This window comes from Anolis carolinensis, chromosome 4, assembly GCF_035594765.1.
Source record: "Anolis carolinensis isolate JA03-04 chromosome 4, rAnoCar3.1.pri, whole genome shotgun sequence".
Taxonomy (NCBI): Eukaryota; Metazoa; Chordata; class Lepidosauria; order Squamata; family Dactyloidae; genus Anolis; species Anolis carolinensis.
The window spans coordinates 216,245,884-216,263,609 of record NC_085844.1 but is presented as its reverse complement, the minus strand read 5'-3'; the positions used below and the strand labels follow the sequence as shown (position 1 = coordinate 216,263,609).

General features: G+C 44.0%; 1 protein-coding gene across 10 annotated transcripts in view; it reads right to left on the bottom strand.

Annotated features, from left to right (window-relative positions):
- The window catches only part of cbfa2t2 (CBFA2/RUNX1 partner transcriptional co-repressor 2), a 104,907-nt gene that overhangs the window by 6,582 nt on the left and 80,599 nt on the right, over positions 1-17,726 (bottom strand). For 5 of the 10 annotated variants that reach the window (XM_062978795.1, XM_062978793.1, XM_062978796.1 and 2 more), the window contains exons 5-10: positions 16,293-16,474; positions 12,031-12,281; positions 11,613-11,725; positions 2,590-2,785; positions 1,520-1,594; positions 488-634 (exon numbers count right to left, since the gene is read on the bottom strand). In XM_062978795.1, coding sequence (XP_062834865.1) covers positions 488-634; positions 1,520-1,594; positions 2,590-2,785; positions 11,613-11,725; positions 12,031-12,281; positions 16,293-16,474 — 964 coding nt within the window. The remainder of the gene's footprint in view (positions 1-487; positions 635-1,519; positions 1,595-2,589; positions 2,786-11,612; positions 11,726-12,030; positions 12,282-16,292; positions 16,475-17,726) is intronic. The other 5 variants (XM_062978797.1, XM_062978798.1, XM_062978799.1 and 2 more) reach the window with 3 other exon arrangements.

The following is a 17,726-nucleotide window of genomic DNA, read 5'->3' as shown; positions in this document are numbered from 1 at the left end:
CAGTAGTATCAAGTCAACTATCTTGCAGTAACTAAGGCTCATAAACATGTACTAGACCTGAACTATAAGAGTTGAGCCAGCAGAGAGAAAGGGAAGGGAATAGTGATCGTATATAAATAAAACCTCACTTTACCCTCACCATCCAATGAATCAAATAACCGAAGCTGAGAAATTCTAACTTGACCATATATGCCTAGAAAGCCTCAAAGATTAGAATAAATTCATCCTGGTTCTTCTTCCCCAGCCTTCCCCAACACTTTACATACATTTCAACCTATGCTATCTAAAAGTCTATGATTCTATGTCATCCAAAGCCACTGGCCATGCTAAGTGAGGTTGATGGGAGTTTTAGTCCTAAACATCATACAACATTTCCTTGGGAAAGATAGATCTCCTTAATGAGTCATATTCGAAAACATATTTTCCCCCATTCCTTCCAGAAATAGACTATTGACACAGCCAAAGTGGTTACCCAAAATATACCCACCTAGATACATGTGCATTGCTTTGATGCCATTTGGCACCTTTTTGTTCCTTTGGCTGCTGATGCTTTGGGGTGGCACTTTCTTCTCCTTCTCAGCCTCATTTGTCCACAATGCAATGATTCTGTTTACAACCATCTGTTTACAAGCATCTATGATATCATCATATAAGAGGTAACTTTGTTGCATCATTAACAAAACTGCATGAATCACAACAGCCAATAGGATCAAATGTCAGTGTGGGCAAAGGAAGCTCTTTCCTCTCTGTTGTGTATTTATTTATTTTTACATTTTTAACCAGCTACTATGATAAGTATCTCTCCCAAGAAAAGGAGAAGGGAGAAATTATTACCTGCTCTAAAGGCAAACATGTTTATTTCATCTTTTAGTTCTAAAGCTAAACTATAATTATAATTTTATCATTAAACAACATTCTCCTGTTTTTTTAACTAGCAGCTTTTATGTTAGTAGCTGCATGAGAGTCTATGTTGGGAGAAAGAGGGCATATTTAACTGATTCATATTTGATTGTCACAGTTTCCTGGATAGTTCTATTTTAAACACCAGTTACCTATCATCAGGCAATGCTGAGGCAAGTCACCTCAAGTGGTAAATGCTAGGAGATGGCAGAAAGGTGTTGGAGAAGAAAACTATTTGCTCAGCAGTCTGTTCTATGTCTCCTAAACTAGCCAACTGCGTCCAGATGAAGGATTCATTTATCATTCCAGTTGGCTTCTATAAATGGCATTTGGGGCGGAGGGGTATCTTGTTACTGTATCTCCCGTGCAGCAAAATGTCCTTTGTTGGCCCAGATAAGAGCCAGTGTTGCAGAGATCTAACTGCACGAATGGCTAAGAGAATTTCACAGGATGCTGAAGATGCTGATCAAACCAACAAGCAGAAAGTTGGGTCTCACTATTACTGATAAGGTAATGAGACAGCAATATATTTTTTGTTTCCTCAAATCAAGCCTGTGTATTTCTCTCTCCTCTGACATCTCAAATGCTTTGGTCCTTTGAAGAAGATCTCCTTACTTACCAGCCTTTTTCCATATCTCCTCTGTGACATAACTGGCAGTTCCTCCTGACCGGCTGCTGAACTCCCGCTGAGATTCTGTAGCAGGAAGAGTGTTGTCAGGAATATTAGAGGCAGAAATGTTCCCTCTCCTAACTCCTAAGATCTGTTCAGCAAGAGGTGGCTCAATGAGAACAGGGCAGGATTAATCACATTAATCTAAAGCCTGGCGATTTCTGAAGTTAAGAGTGTTCATCACATGGCAAAATGAAAAATGGCTGCTTTTAATTTGATGTCCTATGTAATTTATTATACAGCACATGCCATTTCCATCTTTTAATACTCTTGTCCTCACAGGCTACACACTTCTAAATGTATCTCATTAAACATCTGCGTTCACCTGCTGTAATGGACATTAATCCTTGCTAATGGCATTTACACAGCACCTTGTTTTTCAGGAATTGCAGGCAACTTAAAGCAACAGCTGAATTTTAAAGGATCAGTCCTTTGAGAACTGGAACACTAAGATTCACAGAGACTCGGGGTACATCTACATTGTAGAATTACTGCAGTTTGATACCACTGTACCTGCCATGGCTCAATGCTATGGGGTTACAGGAGTTGTATTTTTACAAGGTCTTTAGCTTTCTCTGCAATAGTGGGCCTCATTGACTACAAATTCCTGGATCCCATAGCATTGAACCATGACAGTCAAAGTGGTGTCAATTTACATTAATTCTACAGTGCAGATGCACCCTGAGTAAGGTGAAGATTGACTGAAGGTGCCATAAAAGATTATATTCCCTAAATTGAAACCAATCTTTTATATTTGAGTAGCATTCTGATCCCTAGCCTGGTCTTGATAGCGTAAAACATAACAGAGATTGCGCAAATTACTGTAAACTTGTAGAACTGCCCCACTAATAATCTGGACGTTTTGAACCTATTGAGTTACTGGGCTACAATGAAAAAGACTCTTCTGTGATCCAAAGCTGTGTGATAATTATCCTTTTGAACTCAACTTGAAATGCACATGCACATACACCTCACAACACAGTGTTAACAGAAGCTATCCCCTGAGTTTCATGCCTTACCACTGTTAATAGAGTCTGAGCTCCCTGGGCTGTGCTGCCTTGTGATGATGTCACTTCCCCCTTTCCGCGGCTCTGTGGGTTCACTACACCGTCTCTTCCAGTAATTGAGCTCTTCCCTATCAGCCTCTTGACAACGGCGGAGAACAGACATGGAGCGCCTGGTCTTCTCTACCATTTCCATGATGCAGTTCAATGCCTGGGGTGGGAGAGAAGAATGTTGTGAGTATTTCTCCTCTGGGGGGTCTAAAAGAAGTAACTCAGAGGGAAATTATACTACCATCAAAACAATATGGCACAGTTTGCACCATATTGTACCAGATCACAATGGAAAATAGCATATATGAGCGTGCCCTTGGGAGAAATGATAACAGCTTATGCACTCTACAAACAAAACTAGCATTGTGGGAAATGGTTGTGCCTGAGTATGTGCTAATTTGGAACATGGAGGACTTTTAAAAAATTTTAATAGAAAAATTTAAAAACCTAAGTCTATCACCCAAAGCCATAAAGCCTACTAAGAGCTATACCACATATTGTCCAGGACATATTCACAGATCGCCACAGATTTTCAATAAAACAGTGTGTAGACTCTTTCAACACAATTGTCTGTGGGCCTTTCCAGATAGGCCCAATATCCCAGGATCTGATCCCAGGTTTTCTGTTTTAATCTGGGTTATATGAGTCCCCACTGGCAGATAATCTGGGATAAGGACAGGTTGCTTACCTGTAACCATGTTTCTTCGAGTGTACTCTGTGAATTCACACTAATGGAGAGGCTGCGCCTGCGCAGGTCCCAACGGAAACTCTTCCCAAGCTGAAGTTTAAATTTTGGCGGTAGCCACGCCCCTCCGTCCCCGGAGGGCATATAAGGCAGCCCTTGGCGTCTGCTCTCCAGTTCCTACGCCGCAAAGGCAACGAGAAAGGAAGAGGGTTTGCCAGAGGGGAAGGAAGGGCGGGCTTGTGTGAATTCACAGAGTACACTCGAAGAAACATGGTTACAGGTAAGCAACCTGTCCTTTTTCTTCGTGTACTCTGTGAATGCACACTAATGGAGACTAGCAAGCTTAGGTCTCGGAGGCGGGCTAAGCAAACCCTGACAACGAGAAAACTGTCCAAACATATGTTTATTAAACATGAAAACATCAAAGAAACCCTGGTCCAAGGACCCATTAAGGTATTGCATCAAACACACGCCAAACACCGAAGGCAGTTCGGTCAGGCATGATATAACCCTTTAAGAGCACATGTGAAAAACAGGAAAACATCATTCCCCTAAGGGGGAAGGCAATAGCAATAAGGCACGGATCATCAGGAGAGTAGTGCAAACATGTACCAAACAGGAAAAAACAACAAGAGGGTCGCATGAGAAAAGGCACCCACATAGAAGTCATAAATGCAGAAGGTTAGGACAAGCATGAGGATAAAACCGCCCTAGCAAAGGCGGCATCCTTCAAAGTCTTTTGGTCTAACCTGTAGTGAGACACAAATGTAAGGGGGTTAGACCAGATCGCTGCCTTGCAGATGGAGTCCAGGGAAATGCCCCTTAGGAAGGCAGTCGACGTGGAGAGACCTCTCGTCGAACGCGGGCGGACCGACGGGGGAGGAGGTCTTTTGGCTAGTTCATAGGCCAGTTCAATGGCCTGAGCAATCCAGTGTGAGAGTCTTTGAGAAGAAATAGGATTGCCCAGTTTATCTGGGGCATGGGCCACAAAAAGTTTTGGGGTCTTTCGAATGTCCTTAGTACGGTCTCGGTAGAACAGAAGTGCTCTACGCACATCAAGGAGGTGCAGTCTCCGCTCAAGGGGAGACGAGGGGTCTGGGAAGAAAGCGGGAAGGACAATGTCCTGGTTAAGGTGAAAAGCAGAGACCACCTTGGGAAGGAAGGTGATGTCCGGACGGAGAACGGCGCGGTCGTGATGAAAGCGGAGGTAGGGTTCATCGACCCGAAGGGCCGCCAGCTCCGAGGGTCTGCGCGCTGAGGTTATGGCCACCAAGAAGGCAACTTTCCAAGAAAGGAGACGTAGGTCGGTCGAGGCCAAAGGTTCAAAGGGAGAAGCAGTGAGCTGGGAAAGGACAAGCTCGAGGTTCCAGCCTGGGGTAGGAGGTTGGGCCGGTGGGCAGATGTTGTTGTATCCTTTTAAGAAGGTCTTGACGAGGTGATCGGAAAACAATGATGGTCTACCATGCTGCTGAAAGCACCATGATAGAGCGGCCAGGTAAGATTTCATAGAGGCAAGAGAAAGCTTTCGTTCTGCTAGAGACATAAGGAAGTCCAGCACAATCGGTACCGAGGTTGGGAAAGCAGTGATCCCTCGGGAGCGAAGAAAGGAACGAAAGCGAGAGACTTTATAAGTGTAGGCCCTGGTTGTAGCCGGCTTGTGAGCTGCGCGGAGGACCTCTTGTAAGTTCTGCGGGAGGGAGGTCAGGCGAGAATCCTCCAAGCAGTGAGATGTAGAGAGGGGAGATCCGGATGCAGAATCTGGCCGTTTTCTCTGGATAAGAGGTGTGGTAGGAGAGGCAGAGTGAAGAAGGTCGCCTTGGAAAGATGAAGAAGAGCCGGGAACCACGGTTGACGAGGCCAGGCTGGCGCTATCAGGATCGCCGACATCGGTACCGATCGGAGCCTCTGGAGGACCTTCGGTATCAGAGGAAAAGGCGGAAAGAGATAGATTGGTTCCGCCGACCAGTCCAGAAGGAAGGCGTCTCCCAGGCAGCCTGGAGAGGAGGACGGGAGAAGTCTTGCCCCGTACCGAGGCAGCTGAGCGTTCTGGGGAGAAGCGAAGAGGTCTAGGGTGGGGAAACCCCATTTGAGAAAGAGAGAAAGAAGAGTCTCGGGGTCGAGCATCCACTCGTGGGAGGAAGTCGTCATTCTGCTGAGGGCATCTGCCAAGTCGTTGTGGATCCCGGGAAGGTGAGTCGCCGAGATTTGGATGTTGTGGGCTATGCACCAATGCCACAGTTGGGAGGAGAGAAGCATCAGCTTCCTTGAGCCCGTGCCGCCCTGTTTGTTGATGTAGAATACTGCTACTGTGTTGTCTGACTGTACGAGGACAGATCTTTGGGAGATCAGGCGGGAGAAGGCTTTCAGAGCCTTGAAGATAGCAAGGAGTTCGAGAAAGTTTATGTGATTGGCCTTCTCGGAGGGAGACCAGAGGCCCCGAACAGTGAGGCCCTTCATGTGGGCTCCCCAGCCGAAATTGGATGAGTCTGTGGTTATGGTGATCGAGGGAGGAACCGAGTGAAACGGAAGACCCCTGCAGACGTTGGAGAGGGACTTCCACCAGAGAAGCGACCGACGAACATGAGGCGGGATCGAGAGAAACCTCGAGTTGGGGTGGCGAAATGGCTTGAAAACATCTATGAACCACCTCTGTAGGGACCGGAGACGGAGCCTGGCGAACGGGGTCGTGAGGACTGTGGAGGCCATGTGGCCCAGCAGTATTTGAATGGATCGAGCCCGAACTCTTCGGTGGGTCTCGCAGAAGATGATTTGATGACGGAGAGCTAGAAACCTGTCGAGCGGGAGCGAGACAGTCTGAGCGATTGAGTCGAACAGGGCGCCGATGAAGCGGATCTTGTTCGACGGGATGAGGTGAGATTTTTCGTGGTTTAGCTGGAGACCGAGAGAATCTAGAAGAGAGAGGGTGTAGTCGACGTGTCGACGGAGTAGGACAGGGTCGGATCCGACCAGAAGCCAGTCGTCTAGATAGGGAAAAACTGTGATCCCCTGGAGCCGGAGGTGGGCAGCCACGACAGCGACGACTTTGGTAAAGACCCTTGGAGCGGTAGCGAGGCCAAAGGGCAAAACGGTGAACTGGTAGGTTTGGTCGAGGACCTTGAAAGAGAGGAAGCGCCTGTGGTTTTCTCGAATCGCCACGTGGAAATAGGCGTCTCGGAGGTCTATAGACACGAAGTAGTCTCCGCGCTGAAGCATCGGGAGGATGGAGGCGATGGAGACCATCCTGAACTTGGTTGGGCGTATGAAGACATTGAGCATGCGCAAGTCTAGAATTGGGCGGAGGCCCCCACCCCTCTTCGGGACCGTAAAGTACCTGGAGAAGAAGCTTTGAGGGTCCTGTGCCGATGGAGAAGGCCGAATAGCCCCTTTGGCGAGGAGAGCGTCGACCTCTGCGAGAATTTCTTGAGAGGGGTTGGAGAGAAGGACCTGACCGGTGGGAGGGAGTTCTTCGAATTCTAAGGCATAGCCTTCTTGGACAATTTTTAGAACCCAGGCATCTGAAGTAATAGATTTCCACCGGTGAAAGAAGGGAGCCAGGCGGTCTATAAAGAGACCATGAGGTTGATTTGGTGGAGGAGAGGGGTGTGGAGGAGTGAGAACGACATCGGTACCGGAGAAAGAGTCTTTGGAAGGAGAGATGGCGTCAGGAACGCCGGATAGGTTGACCAGCGGTGGGGGTGGCCCGGCCGCGCTGTCTTTGAGGTTGTGCGGCCCGACGGGGCTGATGGCGATTTTGGTTGTTCGATACCGAGGGACGTCTGAAAGATTGCTGGCGGTAAGAAGGAGGCGGGAAGCGTCGAAAGCGTTGAGGAAACCACTTGGTGCGGTGAGCCTGGGGTTGATCGCCGCATTTAGTGGCTAGAACTTTAAAGTCATGGTTGGTTTTAAGCTTGTCATCGGTGCCAGCATTAAAGAGGCCCATGGCGTCGAAGGGGAGGTCCTCGATGACCTGCCTCGAGGAAGAAGATAAGCCGGAAGATCTCAGCCAGGCGTGGCGGCGAATGGCAATGGCGTGGGCGATCATCTTGCCGGCCGTGTCGCCCGTATGCTTAGCCATCTGGATTTGATGATGCGCTAACGAATCGGCCTCTTGTTGGAGGGTGGACATGACCGACCGGTCTTCGTCGGACAACTTCGCGAAGAAGGGCTGAGCTTTTTCCCAGAGGATCTGCTGGTATGCCCCCATACAGGCCCCATAGTTCGCCATTCGACAAAGTAGAAGGGCTCCGGAGTAGAGCTTTCTGCCGACCGCGTCGAACCTTTTACCCTCTCTGTCTGCAGGGGTAGTGGATTCACGACCGGAGGACTGAGAGGCCTTCACGACCATGGAATTCGGGTCGGGGTGGTGTTTAAGCCATTCTAAGGTGTCGTCATCCGTACGATACCAAGACTCGATTCTCTTCGAGGTAGGAGGGATCGAGGAGGGGGTTTTCCACGAAGATTGGATAACATCGAGGAGATAGGGTAAGAACGGCAACAGCGTGGCTGGAGGGGCCTGGGCTTGGACCCGTTTGAAAACCGGGTCAGTTACTGCTTTGGAAGTCTGTTTAATTTCTAAACCCAGGGCATCAGCCATTCTAATCATTTGCTCGGAGAAAGCCCGAATGTTGTCGGTAGGCGAAGGAGGATCCACCTCATAGGCATCATGGGGAGGAGAGAGATCGAGGCCTAAGGATACCACCGAGGCCGAGAGAGCAGAATCCGGGCGATCAATCTCTATCTCATCGTCCCCAGCCCCTTGAGGGGACTGGGGGGGAGATGACAACACAGTCTCTGGTGGCGGCACCGCCTCAAGAGCAGGAGCTATCTGCAGCCGAGTTTGTTTGGAGGCCGAAGCCTGGACCGCTCGAGCCAGGCGAGTGGTTTGTCTACCCCGTTCCGGTGTCGAGGTCGGGGGAAAAAGCTGCTGACGAGATGAACGATGAGAAGCAGCAGGTCGAGGAGATGGGACCCTGACCACTGTCTGAGTGGAGTGGTGGGGTGAGTCCTGCAACTCGCCGTCCGAGAGTTGGTGAGGAGAAGGCTGGCGAGGTCGCTGAGCGGGAGCGATCGGAGAAGACCTTCTAGAAGAAGTTGCCGAAGAAGGGACATCCATCTTGGAGGAGGCAGAAGAGGAAGAGCGTTGGGTTGCCCTCTTCTTAGCGAGCGGTTGTTTTGATGGAACCCTCAGGGATTTACCCGGTGTGGGAGGGATCATTGCTGAGTCGGATTGGGTCCGACGAGCTTCCTCATGAGCCCTTTTAAAGGCGATCTTCATCGCGGAGGTCGATGGAGGAGCCCCGAGCTGGGATCGAGCCGAGGAAACGGAAGCTACCGAGCTCGACGTCGAGGAAGGACCGACCCGACCAGAACGTGTCGACACCGTGGCCGTGGTGAGAGTGCACGGTGGTTTAGCGGCCTTGGACGACCTGGAGGCTCTGGACGCCTTAGACGAGACCGAAGGGGCTTTAGCCGCTGAAGACGACATCGATTCCGGGTTAAGCGGCGACTTCGTGCCCGAAGTCGACGGAGCGGGTTCAGGAGCGAGCGATTTTTCGTAGAGCGCCGCTCTAAGCCTCGCGGCTCTATTTTTTCGAGCCTGGGCCGTTAGGGCCAGGCAGAAACGGCAGGTACCGACGACATGTGCTTCTCCGAGGCAGTAGAGGCACTTGGCGTGGCCGTCGGAGTCAGGAATTTTAGCGGCACACTGAGTGCAGCGCTTGAAGCGAGTCGTAGACATGAGAATCCGAAGTGAACCTTGCGGCGGAAAAAAAGGAACTGGAGAGCAGACGCCAAGGGCTGCCTTATATGCCCTCCGGGGACGGAGGGGCGTGGCTACCGCCAAAATTTAAACTTCAGCTTGGGAAGAGTTTCCGTTGGGACCTGCGCAGGCGCAGCCTCTCCATTAGTGTGCATTCACAGAGTACACGAAGAAAAAACAGAAAACTTGAGATCAGATCCTAGGATATAGGGCCTGTCTGAAAGGCCCTGTGGAGAAAAAAATGTCACACGCAGATTTTTCTATGTGAAACAGTTTACTGAATGCTAAGTACCACCTTGATACTATTTCGGATTTACAATATACAAGTAAATGATGTCAAAAATGAGAGTGCCAACATGAAATAAATATCCAGTTTTTGAAAAGTGTGACATATAAAACTTTATTCATTGTTGGTCTATTTATTGTGGAAATATTTGCATTAATTCCAGGCACTCCTCTTATATGGGCAAACTGGAATGGATTCCAGGCTTTATGTACATGGAAATAAACTATAGAGAGCACTGCAAATAGGTTTCAAAAAGTGGCTTTAACATTCAGTTTAAAAAGAACTGCAGCTTAAACCAGTATAAGTGTTCGTATTATATAAAAAAGCTGGATATGCTGGATAAGATGAATTTTGGATGTACAACAACATTTCCTTTTTAATTTTCCACAGCACAGATTTGAGAATTTTTCTTTTGAATTCTTGTACAGCTCCAAGTACTTTTGCTAATGAAACCTGGGAATCTTCACATTACAGATTTGATCCAGAAAACTATCAGAATAGTAGAAAGGGGTGCAATACTGTGCATGTAAGTGAACAATGTCCATATGAGATTGCATATGTAATCTCATTACTGGTCACATGTTTCTGTATGTGAGATATGTTTATTGAATAGGGCACACTGAAAATATTTCACCAGCTATTTATAAACAGCGTTAGAAAATAGCACTCTGATTTTCGCTTGCAATTTCTACCCACCAGTAGCAAAGCATTTTCAAAGCAAATTACTTGGCAAAATCTTAGCCATTTCATCCTTTGAGACTCATTTGCCTTGCAGTGCTTGCCAACTGTAAGAACAAAATATGAGTCTTGGTTGGATACAGAAATGCAAACTTAACTGTGTGCTTCCCAGCAGCTCTTTATAGGATGCAATCCTGGGGATCGTAGTATAATCTTTAAAATTACATTTTACTGGTGGTTTCAATGTAACAGTTTTCATCTATGTGAAATTGAACCTGTTAAAGACAGTCTGCAAACTTCCTATAGGAAATAGATTTGGATGCTTCCTTCTACCAGTCAGATCACTGGCCAACACACATTTTGGTGCCTCAAATGTTAGCCCTGTTTCTATGTATATTTGACCTACTGATTCCAAAAATGGCACCAGATTCCCCCTATCAGCTCCAGGTTTTGAAATACAGAACATATGCCAAATACCAGTTATCATCTGCTCACCCATGGAAAATCATGATAATCATGAAAATCTAAGAAACTAAAACTGATGTGGTCTATCCAATGCAACTTTCTGAATCAGAGCCCCAAACAACCCCAGAAACAGGATTAAAAACCAAGACACCAAGATTTTTTTTCCTTTGGTTGGGCTGTGTTATTGATCCATTTAGCCTACGTTGCCTAATTTGACCAGCAGTGCTTCTCCAAGGAATGTAGGTTTATCAAGAATTGCTATTGGAAAATGAATCTAGGATGTCTGGGGGGAAAGATCAGCCTCTCTGGACTAACAATCGTATAAACATTATATTAGTTCAACTTGGTTGTGAGCACACATACTTTTGTTTTATGGGGAGAGACCAGAAGAAGAGCCAAGCTGAATCAAATCAAAGGTGTATCTTATCCAGCAGTTTGTTCACATATTGGCGAACTGGTTACTCATAGGAAGTCCAGAAGTAGGACATGAGTGCAACAGCACCCTTCTACTTATGTTCTCCAGCAAGTGATATACATGAGAACATGACCTCTTTTCATGAAGGAATACTAATACTAATACTAATACTAATACTAATAATAATAATAATAATAATAATAATAATAACTTTATTTATATACCGCCCTATCTCCCGGATGGGACTCAGGGCGGTTTACAGTCATAAAAGCAACACAAACATTACATAACAACATAATACACATTATTAAACAAAGTAAAATAATACAATTATAAGAATAAATCACACTTATATGACCAGATCAAGGGGACGGGAACCATAAACCCAATATATTAAAATGTATCATTTTAGGCTAGGGAAATCTTGTGCAATATATTCAGGCTCAGTTGGTTGACATCTATCACTACATGCCACACATAGTGTATACTCACACGTAAGAAATTATGTATAACCACTGAATCCCACTGAGTAACCGAGTTCCATGTAGTCATGCCAGTCACATGACCTTGGAGTTGTCTACAGACAACGTCGGCTCTTAACCGTTGTGACCAGGAGCCACAAACAGACTTCGCCTCTGTGAAACTATCCATATTTGGAATTTGCGGAAGCAAACATGCGGACATCTATTATGCAGCGTACCAAGACATACTTTCTGCAGTTTCTTACATGGTCAAGATGCTTCCATTCATCAGCCCACTCTCTCTCTGTTAAACGATGATCCACAAGTTCATCTTGATAACCGCCATTTAATCCTGAAGGCATAGTGAGGAAAATGGTACAATTAGAGAAGCATCTCCACAAGCTGATATGATACAAGGCCTAGGAAACTATTACTTTCTAAATATGGTCTGGACAAGAGCCCAAAGGATTGGCAAGATCAATAAAGGGGTTCAGATGGTATATGTTGGCACTTGATGTCTCTATACAAGAATAGAAAACACTGCTTTTGAGGTAGAATTTGAACCCCTGATATTCTCAGATTACAATTCAAATAGTGGAGTTGATCATGTTTATGGCCAAGGAAATGCAGGGATATGATAGAAAATGTTCTCCTTACCTATACTATGTCGATCTCTCAGTTCTCTATGCTCTAACATCTTGCTTGGATCTCTGTACAAATGGGATGTTGCAATGTCTTCCAGGGTGTAATGCTGGAGAGGGGGTGGAGTAGGATGGAACTGCCCAGCTGGATTTATGACAGGCAACATCAGAGCTGGACTGTGCCTCGGTGCTGGGCTAATGGTGCACACCCTCTTAGCAGGAGGCTCTGATGGGAGCGGCTCTCTCTCAAAGCTGTTTTCTTCCCTCCTGTAAGAGAGTCAAGAAAGAAAGGCTGCCATTAGGGCTGAGAAAGCAAATGGGAGAAGGCAAGGAAATGAGTCTTGAGCCATCCGAGAGAAGGATATTTGGGTGTGTTTTGTGCAAGCAATGAAATCAGTAATTAGCACAAAACAGAGTTATACAAATGAACTCACTGGAAAGAAAAATAAGTAAAATACAAATTCAGACATCTAGCTAGAAACAAAAGATGAGCTCTGATGGGGTTCATATGGATGGCCCAGTAAGTCTCAAAATCTCTTCCTCCTCTGCCAGCATCTATTTAAAAAGCCAATGTATGCTGAGTATCCCCAATCTGAAATGCTTGGGGCCATAGTGTTTTCGGTTTTGAACTTTTTGAATACCTGTACTCCACAATGTATGTATATAATGAGTTATCTTGGAGATGAGCCAAAGTCTAAATGGGAAATTCATTTCCATTTCACACACACCTCATACATACAGCCCTAAAGTAATTTTATACAATGTTTTAATATGTGTATATTGAACCATTAGAAAGTAAAGGTGTCACTAACTCAGCCACTCATGTAGAGCACTTGGGAAGATTTTGAATTTCCAGATAAGGCATGCTCTACTTGTAGTGGCATTGGAGAAGAAGAGTTTTCACTTATTTCATTGCTAGATAAGGAAGGAGTTATTTATATATACCACATTCTGTATTTTTAAAAAAACCCTCAGGCTACAGGGATATGTTACAGGAAATTAAACAGCCCTAAACAAATTAAATTTGTGCAAAATGCTATATAGCAGTTGAAAATCATGTAAGACATCATATATGGCCAAAGCACCTCTGAGTATTCTTTTTCTAAGAAAACCTTATAAAACTCATGGAGTCATTATAAGTCAACAAACAGGGGATTTCAAGGCACATACACTTACTCATTTACTATAAGAAAGACAGCATGGTCTAGAGCAGGGGTCCCCAAACGAAGGCCCATGGGGTTTTAGACTTAGGCTCACCCAAAGTCTGAAATTACTTGAAGGCACACAACAACAACAATCCTAATTAACTAGACTATCTCATTGGGCCAGCAGCAGGCCCACACTTCCCACTGAAATCCTGATAGGTTTATATTGGTTAAAATTGTTTTTTAAAAAATATTGTATTGTTCTTTCATTATTATTATTTTTTTTGCAGTACAAATAAGACATGTGTAGTGTGCATAGGAATTTGTTTGTATTTTTTTTCAAATGATAATTCGGCCCTTCAACAGTCTGAAGGATTGTAGATCGGCCATCTGCTTAAAAAGTTTAAGGACACCTGGTTTAGAGGTTTGAATGTTGGACAAGGACTCCAGGGACCAGGATTAAATTCTCCAGTCATCCACGAAAACCCACTTGGGAATATCACACTGTCCCAGCCTCAGAGGAAGGCAAAGGCAAATTCCTTCTGAAAAAAAATCATGCTGAAAACCCCATGATAGGTTCATCTTAAGGATGTTGTATGTCGGAAATGATTTAGAAGCACATACAGTAGAATCTCATTTATCCAAGCTAAACGGGCTGGCAGAAGCTTGGATAAGCGAATATCTTGGATAATAAGGAGAGATTAAGGAAAAGCCTATTAAACATCAAATTAGGTTATGATTTTACAAATTAAGCACCAAAACATCATGGTTTACAACAAATTTGACAGAAAAAGTAGTTCAATATGCAGTAATGTTATGTTGTACTTACTGTATTTATGAATTTAGAACCAAAATATCATGATATATTGAAAACATTGACTACAAAAATGGCTTGGATAATCCAGCAGCTTGGATAAGTGAGACTCTACTGTAATAACAACAACGAATAACCTACTGGGGAAATGCACATTCCAATCAACGTACGGTCAATGGGCTCCAAAAGCTTTGGTGACGAGACAAGTTTTAACTTGGCACCAAAGTAGGGCAGTACCAATGACATCTTCCAGAAATGAAACTCTCCTCCCTAATGTTGTGGTGGCATGAGTGAAAAATAACTCCTCTTCAATCCTGCTATTAAGGTCAGAAACAGAAACAAACCCAGATATGTTTTGTGTCATGATTAGCTTGGTCCACAGTGTTCAGCCAGATACTTCTGGGAATCCAGTGGGCAAAAATATCATTGTACTGCTCCATGTCATGGTATCCTCCTGTTTAAATTACCTTAATCAGTTGTAGATGGGGCTGCTTTTGAAAAGAGCCAAGGAACTACAATTACTACAGAGTGTGACTGCAAAACCAGGCTGGAGTACAGTACACCAATACTTCACCATCTTCTCTTAATCTAGTTTCAAATTGCTAATTTTAGCCTTTAATGCTCTGCTCCATATGTAAAATTCTCCTCTTCTGATATGCACCAACTAGAAATCATGAAATGAGGTCCTTCTCCACTGTACACCAAAAATCCAAAATATGGAATGCAGCCAAAAAAAGCCTTGTTTGTGCCTATTTTCACATTGTTTCTAATACCCGTTCAGCTTCCTGTTTCATAGTTTTAAAATTTGATTTATTAATTGATTTATTATTCTAATTTTTGCATTTGCTTTTATTATACTTTGTATGCTACCAAGAGAGGATATGAAAATTGATTTGATTAGGGAATAAGGATTTGATGGCAAAAGAAAGGTCAAATGATATAGATAATCAATATGATTTTACATATCATGGTTTAAAGACACTGGTCTAAAATCCATTGTATTATCTAATCTCCTTGAAAAATCATTTAAACTAGTATCATAGAGGCAGCAGAAGCTGTACTTTGAGCAGCAATGTCTGCATTTTAATTATGTATTATGCCAAATAATACATCCTCTCATCTGTCCCAAATCATGAACTTTTCATTATTCTATTCTCAAAGTGTAGTATGTTCTGTCAATCACCACTTTCTTTTACTGAATCCTCTGGACTGATCCCATTTTTTTAAAAAACAGGGAATGTGAAAACCATTAATTTTAGGGAGAAGACACAAATACTTAACCAAAATGTAAAACTTCCATTGACTTTACTTAAATAGCTGAAGTGGCCTGGGGTAAATCAATGCAACGCTGTACAGCATTATAGTATAGCCCCCTATTCTAGTATGCTCTTTATTTCAGATGTACCTCAACTCATCCCAAAAATAACCCTCCAAATTTCCTATGAGAGTTACTCGGAGATACAAAGGGTTGTGCTCTAAGCTTCCTGTAGGGGGCTAAATATTTGTTAAGGAATTCAGAGAATGTATCTGTGTTAATTCAACTCAGATGCATCTATACTCTAGGATTAAACAGAATTCTATGACTTGGTTACAAATGAGAAACAGAATAGTTGCTGCCATGTGTCTTCAAATTATTTACAATAGATACAAATTATTTGCAACCTAAAGATGAACTCTCATAAGGTCTTCACAGTCAGACTTGTTCAGAAAGTGTTTGCAATTGCCTTCCTCTGATGCAGAGAGACTTGCCCAAGGTCACTCATGGGTTTCCATGGCCTTTTCTCTTATAGTTCTAGTCCAACACTTAAACTACTACTCCACACTGGCTCTCAAAACAATTTAAATGAATATACATACACAAGCATGCACTCAATATACCAAGATGACACCTGTCATTTGACCTTTCTTTTGCCATCAAATCCTTATTTCCAATTCAAATTGATCTTGATGCACATGCAACACCTTTGTTTACATGATCCTAATTTCTCCCTCCATTGTATCTCTGTCCTGAAAAAAAGGGAACAGACATTGGGTTCCCTGTGTGTCAAAATATGAGGGGAAAGTATCACAAAAGTAAAACCCAAATGCTTTCATAGATCACAAGTTTTTGACAGATCATGATCTATTTTCTCATAGAAGACTTAGGGCACTCCAGCTGTGCTGGGCTATGTCTCCTATCATAACTAAGCCATGATAGAGCTGATGAGAACTATAGTTCAACACATCTGTCGAAGTATTACATGGGGAAGACTGGCAGAAGGAGTCCCACAGACATATTTTATAAATGACAATGCACTTTGGAAAAAAGGCTTTTGCTACCTGTCTGGACTATGCCTCTTTCCATTCCCGTTCACTTCCATCAGCAGCTCCGAAGAATCAGCCGGGGAGGCAGTGTTTGTATTCAGCAGGATGTGTTCATGCTGGGCTAGGTACTGGGAAGGGGTCTGTTTGGCTGCCCGAGCACAATGCAGCAGCTCCCTTTGCAGAAGTGGAAGGTTGGCCTGCAAAAGAAAGTTATCAGTTGCCATATAAATCCAGAAACTTCAGAAGGTCTATTACTGTCCTTCATTTAATGTCCTATGGCAGAAATGCAACTGCAATTTTTTTTCTCTAGTCAAAGATCCTTCTCCCAAACAAAAAACAAACAAACCAAGGAATCAAAGCTTTAAGAGTAAACAAAACAAAAAAGTAGTGGAATCACTAGTAATCAGCATCACTAACACCCTACTCCCAGGCATGACTGCAGTGGGTTTGAAGGTCTGAAACCCACACATGCCTAGTGGAACACTAATAAGGGGCTAAGCTTCTTCATTAGGATAAGACAAAGAGCAAGGGATATCTGTTAGATCCCAGATATTGCAATTTAGTATGGTTTCCTTTCCCTGCTTCCTTCTACAGGTAAAATATCCACAGAAGAGAGACATAATCCAGTAGTTCCACATAAGTGAGACAAGTGGATCAACAAAAGAAAAGGAGAAAGCAGACACCTAAATGGGCCTGGGGCATGAAATAATGTTCTTAACAGTGTTGTGTTACCCTTTAAAGTAACTTATTATTGGATTTCTGTTTCTGCCGTATGGCTTTGGCTATTGTGGGAATGATTGAGTTCAAGGGCCAATCGATCATTAAAACAGTAACATTGTCCTTTTAGGGAAGGGACTGGCTAATGAAAAGACACCAGAAAAACCTTCGGTCCAGTTGGCACCCCAGGGCAAACAATCTGTGAAACAGAAGGAAACTCCTCTCGCTGGCCCTTGCCATTTTGTCAAAGTAATCAAAATAGGAAAGCTGCTCCTGTTGTACACATGCTGCAGGCAAAGAGCAAATACATAATCCACTGAACAGAGTCTGCTGGGAGGGGGGCTATATTTGGGAAGATAGGGAAAAAAACAATTTTTCAGCAGCTATTCTTGATTGGTGTAGAAGACCTTTCCTCCCACATTCAGACCCTTCCTAATAGAATCTCACAGCCTTGCAGTTCAGATAAAATGCAACCCAAGTAAAGGTGTGACAATTCTTGTGTTATTGTTGTTTAAAGAATGCTTAGGTATTTTTCATGATCATATTTGCCATTTATTTTTGCAAAAGCCAAGTTTAAATCTTCCTTAAAGCAATAAGGGAATGATGCTGCCTTTAAATTCAGTAGGCATGAACTGGTACCAAAGTTCCAAAGGGATGCTATCTCTAGTATTCCACCAGCATAGTAGCATCTCAAATTAAAGTGAGAATTTTTCAAGCATTTACACAAATCTA